This window comes from Cryptomeria japonica, chromosome 8 (assembly GCF_030272615.1).
Source record: "Cryptomeria japonica chromosome 8, Sugi_1.0, whole genome shotgun sequence".
Lineage (NCBI taxonomy): Eukaryota > Viridiplantae > Streptophyta > Pinopsida > Cupressales > Cupressaceae > Cryptomeria > Cryptomeria japonica.
In genome coordinates, this window is record NC_081412.1 from 586,846,101 (window position 1) to 586,852,983 (window position 6,883).

Here is a 6,883-nt window from a genome sequence, read left to right on the forward strand (position 1 = left end):
ATACACATAGTGTATATACTGACCTGAGGTTTCTCACGGTGATATGCTGGTGACTCCATGGCTGCTATCATATTTTGTCAAGAATTTTTAATAGTTTCTTTGTGCCTTAATTTCAGGTTCATTGTTACAAATTTGAAATGCTTCAGGCTTTTCACGTCTTCTTCAACTGGACTGGGTACTCAGAAGTACCAGTAGCTTCCAGAGAGTTGTGGAGGGACAGCTGTCTTCAACTAGATTGGCTATTCAAAGCTGCCGGTAGCTTCGAGAGAAATGTAGAGACATAGATGGCTTCCATGTACGACATAATGAGGAAAAGACATTTGATTTAATTCACGATGTACAGTAAAAGATTAGAAATTCATCTAAATTTTTGCCCTGTCACATTTGATTGGTCAACTCATTTTATTTAAAAGAAAAAATAAAAAAACTCCAGTAAAAAGTATACTAGCCAATAGAAAAATGTAAAAATGGAGAGAGAAATTGATATTAATAAATAAATCAGAGCAAACTATAGAATAACCTATAAGATAAATATTTAGCACAGTTTCCAAATCATAGCTAATTGAAAAAAAGTGAGAGGCGAAAACACCACCTATAGGTAGGCGGGACTAACAATATTACTGGAAGCCTATAGGTAGGCGGGACTAACAATATTACTGGAAGCAAAGACGGTGAGAAAACTTAAAATGAAAGACTCATAAATGCATATGTCCAATGTTGTCAATTTATGGTGTATGGTTAAAATTTTCTATAAGAGATTAGGAATTCATCTAATTTTTTGCCTTGTCACATTTGATTGGTCGTCTCTTTTTAATTAAAAGAAAAACAAAAAAACCCCAGTAAAAAATATACCAGCCAATAGAAAAATGAAAAAATGGAGAGAGAAATTGATATTAATAAATAAATTATTTAGCACAGTTTCCAACCTATAGATAGGCGGGACTAATAAAATGTATTCTTTAGATCTAAGAAGGAGCACATCATGTGATGTCACATCAACGTGCCTATAAAATGTAGCTTCATGTACAAACATGGATCTAATATTTTTGGAACCATTTTTTACACCTCAACAAAAAGTATGCTAATGTGGCATCATATTTGATGATGTGGACTTGAAACCTTAGTCATAACTAGGAAACTTGTCAAGTAAATTGATGTAAATAAAATGGAAATAATTTGAAATTGTCACATAAGATTTTGAGAAGCTGAGAGTTAAAATAATGCTCAACAATAGACCCTCTCCATAACAATTTCAACTTTCCAAACCAGAGAGATTGAAATTTTTTTAATTAAAATAAAATACACTCGTATATGATGAGCAACAAAAATAAATATAACTTATCCCAAAAAAAATTGGACAGAATGGTATCATGCCCTGAAGCTAAATAAATCTGTAATGCTGAGGAATTAGAAATATGAGAGAGCCCGAAAAATGAAACAACAGCAAGAACAATTGTGGCCCCACAGAACGGAAAGAGACATCTCCATTATCACAAGTTCAGACATAACAAAAGTGTAAAATAACTTATCCAGCTAAAACTATAAAACCAATGCCAGGAGAGAGGTCCCAGTTGTTAAAGGTACCCTCACCCTCTAGTCAAATCATTTGCATACATCATCCATGGGCTCCTGAGCAGCGTGACCTTGAGCATTCTTCTTCCTTTTGTTTTTATTCTTCCTCCTTTTCTTCTCTCCCTCCCCTCTCCAGTTTGGTTTTTAGATTCTTGCAGTTATGCATCCTGAACACCAAGCGGCAAAAACTAATAACTCCTCAACAGGCAAAATGGGCAAGAACCAGGCCAGAAAAATGCCCTCGTTGCTGGGTAAGCATCCATGCTATTGAGAAGTCATGGGAGAGCAATAAGCAGGCTGTGAACATACCCCCTGTCGGCCAATAAGTGGAGAGCAGCCAGAAGACTGCCCAGCTCGAAACAAAGAAAATCTGAAAAACCTCTAAACGAGACATTTTGTATTATCCTGGGGATATCTATCATGAGGAGGCGAAGAGGTTGGGACCATCAAAACTGGTAGATCGATTTTAGAAACCACTACTCCACCTTATTTTCTAATGTGACCAATATCAACACCCAAATTGGTTTTCAGGGAAATAGAATCTGAATGACACTCCCAAGCATTAACAGTTTCACTTAGGCCAATGGTCTGCCAGTCCAGATTAAGTCTGGGGGATGTCTCTTCAACTATAATGAAAAGGAATGCTTACCACCAGAGGGTTTGGAACTTTGGACTAAAAAGCCTTAGAAAAAAACCACGAGTAGATCTCCTCAGTTATATTGAGACTAGAAGTTTTCGTAACACCGAATTCAACTTAGAAATCATGGAAGAAAACTCAAATCCGAACCTTAAACCTGCTGGGTCAGTTCGTGAACTGAAACAAGGAGTCAAATAATAATAAAGCCCTTGTTGGGTATCTGCAACCCCAGAGACATTTTTGTGGAATAGACCAGTCCAGCTAAAACTTTTATCTATGAAACAATTAATGACTAATTTAACATTCTAATCTGAGAGTTTTTGTATCAACGTTTTGGATCAGACACCGTGATCCATCATCATGATGAAAGAGTGCATAACAAGAACTGCCAAGTTGCCCGCAAAAAAGGGGAGGGATGTGCCGGCAAAAAAGCGGGGGGATGGAAAGGGATAGGAGGGGAAGGAAGTACACCGATCTCAAAGTGAGTAGAAAGGTAAGAGAGGACTAAAATCAAAGAAAGAAAAGATAATTCAAACATTATTGCAAAACCTAGAAAGATAATTCATAATGACTCGCCTCTGCAACTTGTCTTGACTCTAAAGCATTGCCAATCCAAGCTTTGGAAAGACTGACAAAGAACTTATCTTTGAACTTGCCAAGGGAAGCATCTACTTTAAAAGTTTCATGCGAGGACATTTGTTGAAGACTACTAGAACAATGGAATAGTAAAACCCAATACATAGAGTCATAGAAATGGCAATTTTGAGAAAATATGGATCTGCAAATATGTTCAGGGTAAAATTCCTAAGAGATGGGTTTGATTTAGAATTCGTCTTTGTGAAACTGTGGCGCCCGAAGATCTATGACAGCTAAAAATCGGCATTTGATGTCATTTCCAATCTGATGTCAACTTTTAGAGAGGCAATGAAAAAGGCCCTGTTCCCAACATGGGACATTGCCATAGGCAAAATACAACAAGCCCTGCTGCCTAGCATACCATATTGTTATACATAGAAGTGAAATAATTCTATATCTACAATGAAACCTCCAAATACATGCTTGTTTCACAGTAATTCAGTGGCCAAAAACCTTTAAACAGTTGATCTATAATAGTAACACTATAAAATATTTGAGAAGATAATGGATAATTTTTTATTTTAGGGCCTGCAAATTTGCTACCAAATTTTTCATTTAGCTTCTGATAAATCAATTATGGCAAATAAATGTATGAAACGCTACCACTTGTATATTCTTCAGTATATTTCAAAACTGTATAAAGAGACGAAGATCATAACATATCCTACCAACTATTGAAAAACCGTCTGAATCAAAATTTAGACCATATAAAGTCGAAATTTATCACTGCTAGTGCTGTACGAGTGCCCTTCTTAGAAGCCTAGTAGAGTAGTACCATTAAAAGAAGCTGCAAATTTACGTATGTTTCCTTACTGTATCATCTAGTACTGCTTCTATAACAGGTGGAATATTTACTGGTTCTTACCACACTTTTCTACTGTCTTCAACATGATGAAATTTCATTTTTACAAATGGGTATTCCATATCCTAAATCTGACTCATAAACTGACTCATGAACTCTGGATCAGTAAATAATGTTGTTCCAACTGGAGCGTGACAGAGAACCATGGAATTTAACTTGGGAGCATTGCTAAGAAGGAAATCCAACAAACCTACTTCCTTCTGACCCCATATGTCTGATGAAATATGTACATCTACTTTCTTCAGTTTGGGGAATGCCGTGTCTGATACAACTTCCCCTGCTACCATGTCCTGCCATCCCAAAAAAGACTACAGTATAATACAAAATCTAGATGTCTGTGAAAGAAACTTTAATACAAAAGAAGAAAACGATTTACCTGGATGAGAATGTCTGTGATTTTCAGCTCTTCAAGGTCTGGAAATGTGCTGATGAGTACTCCAAACGGAGTATCTAATCCTATTCTAAGGGATAATTTTTTCAGGGATTTCAAAGCCGGAATCTCTTCAAGTGATGAAATATCTGATGGCTCCATTTCTTGCAGAAAAGGGGAGGAATTAAGCTCAAATTTACACAACATGAAACAATCCTTTATTTTGAGCTCAACCAACTGGGGACAATCTGCTGTAAAGTTTTCTATAGAAGAAGTTCCTAAGTTCAAGTAAATGAGATTGGGTGCGCAGATTAACAAATTAAACAAGCCAGCACAGCGCTTGATCACCAACTTCTCAAGATGTGGGCACAATGCTATGAGCTGCTGCAGTCTCGCATCAGTCAAATCACCAACATCCAAAAGAGAACAAGCCTTTAAAAACAGGAAACCTCTAAAATCACTGGGTATTTCTGTAATCCAGAAACCCTCCATTTCCAAAACCCTTAAAAGCTCACAGGCAAAAAGAGAAGATGGCACTTGCCTTCTGCACATTCCCCTGTAATAAAGAGAAACTCTTTTCGCTCCCTTCACAGCTGCCCCTTTTATGCATTGGTCAATGCTCACATTGCTGAGTATTTTTCCCCCTAATCGATTCTGCCCTCCCTGGAAGGAAAGATCAAACCGCACACTCTCAAGAGGGGTAGAGTGAAGCGAAAGGATATTGTTCATCACATTTTCTATGTACTTAACAGAGGATTTCATTTCTGCCGTTTCTGCAAGGCGGCATGTAAGCCTTATGAGTGAATCGAAAAAAGACAGAGAAAAATCGATGTGGGGAATGTTTCTCCAGAGGGATTTCCATCTGTGAGACAGAAGAGAAGTGCGAATGGCATCTTTCAGTGAGAGACGAGAAAGAATATTGCAGCACAATAAATTGTCAGGCAAGTCACTCAACCTATCAATCTTAATCTCCATTGCATTTGAATTGCAGAAAGCTTAATTCATATCACTTCACAGCTGCAACTACCTATAGAAATGCATACCCACGGATATGTTACATATCTGCATAACAATGCCTGCAATAAAATACTAGAGGCTCATGTAGCCTTGTTCCAGTGTGCCGCGTGTATGTGACGGTTTGGAACCAAGCCATTCCTTAAGCACAGTATCAAAAGCTTTCATGGGAGGAAGTGGTGGACCTCAGAGGAAAGTTGAGGGTTTCTACGAAATTTTCAAAGAGATTACGTAGTTATGTTACTGGGCTTCGACAAGAAAAGGACAGTACCTTTAATCCGATGAGCCCACAAAAAACGCGTCTCCGCGTAGATACTTTCGAGCATTCAAGATTTATTTCAGAAGATGTCTGGTTTCTTAGACCTCAACACTGCTATATCGATAGAGCAAAATGTAAAGTTGGTTATTCTACTTTTTCTATATGAGATGGACTAGCAAAATTTACAGATCAAGGGTTCAAGACATGGGAGAGGCATGCAAGACCATCTGAGCATTCTTTGTCGTTCGATTTGCGTTGACTTAGTTCTATACGGTACTCAGCGTAGTTAGTGCCTCTTTCTGTACTATCGTCAGCGGATTATTTCTGCCACGATATGTATTAACCACAACAATCTGAAAAAATCTGAAAAAATCTCTTCAATTTGATGAATCTCCTTAGTTAAAAAAAACATAATAATTTATGTCCGATAATGCATTCACTTTCACTTTTCAACACTGCGATCTGTAAAATAAAAATCTTTACTTTCCTCTATCTGCCATCTGTCCCATCTTTCCATCACACCTAGGGGGTTTACTTCCTATGACAAATGGATACTAGCCCTCTAACTTCATTTTATAAGGTAGTAATTAAAATAATAGAAAAAAATCTCAATTTGCAAAAGAAAAAAAACTCAATTTGCACTAAGATCAATTTCAATCTTATAATTAATTTGAAATATACATTTGATGTGAACTATGAAATTTCATTCCAAAAGTTGAAAAGTAAATTTTTTTTAAAAAAAATTAATATATTTTTAAGAAAATATTTTACTTTATTTACAATAACATTATGAGAAGATAGATAATATAATATAAGAATTTTTATTCTAATTTTTTCTAATGGATTATGAAATCATTTAATTTGGATTGGCTCTACGTTTTCTCGCGCTGCATCCTCGAATGAACTCTGCATCCGACTAAGCATTGCAACGTGGCGACCGCATCAATTAGGGCTCCTCTACCGATGTCACAGGTGTGCACGTTCCATTCTCCTTTTGTTTTTTTTTTTAAATATAAGATGTCTGGCCCGCCTTTATTACCCTCTGCAGAAGACGTTACTTCTGCCAAAACGCCCATTAATGCCTCCGTTGCATCCCCTGCATCTAAACCGATTAACAGCAAAAATGATAATCACAATGTTTTTTCATCAACAAAAACCTTTTCTGAAGCGGTGGCCAACACCACTGTCGCTGCTTCGGCTAAATTTTGTATATCGCATCAGCAAGATGAGGCCGAGCCAGGTAAGGGCTCTGAGAACACCTTGAAACCTTTTTCCATTTCGCCTAATCCTGAAATGCTAGGTGAAATTGTGAGGGAAAAAAATAGATTAAAAAATTTTGCCATTTTCTTTGCTGCTGTTGATATAGAAAGATGCCCTGCTAGGAAATTTCTTGATGATTGGTTTTACAATTATTGGAATCTCAAGCTAGGGCATAGCATATCTTTCTGTAGGCAGGTGCAAAAGGGGTTGTTTGTTATCTTCTTTAAAACTACGGAAGCGCAGGAAGCTGTTCTCAAACGGCAGTATTGGAAT

The 6,883-nt window shown here is 37.0% G+C and overlaps 1 protein-coding gene across 1 annotated transcript; it reads right to left on the minus strand.

The window, feature by feature from the left end:
- Nucleotides 1–3,433: 3,433 nt before the first annotated feature.
- LOC131054664 (F-box/FBD/LRR-repeat protein At5g56420-like) lies at nt 3,434–5,801 on the minus strand. The gene is made up of 2 exons (XM_057989216.2): nt 4,084–5,801; nt 3,434–3,997 (listed from the first exon to the last, which is right to left on the minus strand). The coding sequence occupies exons 1-2, from the start codon at nt 5,050–5,052 to the stop codon at nt 3,773–3,775; spliced, it is 1,194 nt and encodes a 397-aa protein (XP_057845199.2). The 5' UTR covers nt 5,053–5,801; the 3' UTR covers nt 3,434–3,772.
- Nucleotides 5,802–6,883: the final 1,082 nt, after the last annotated feature.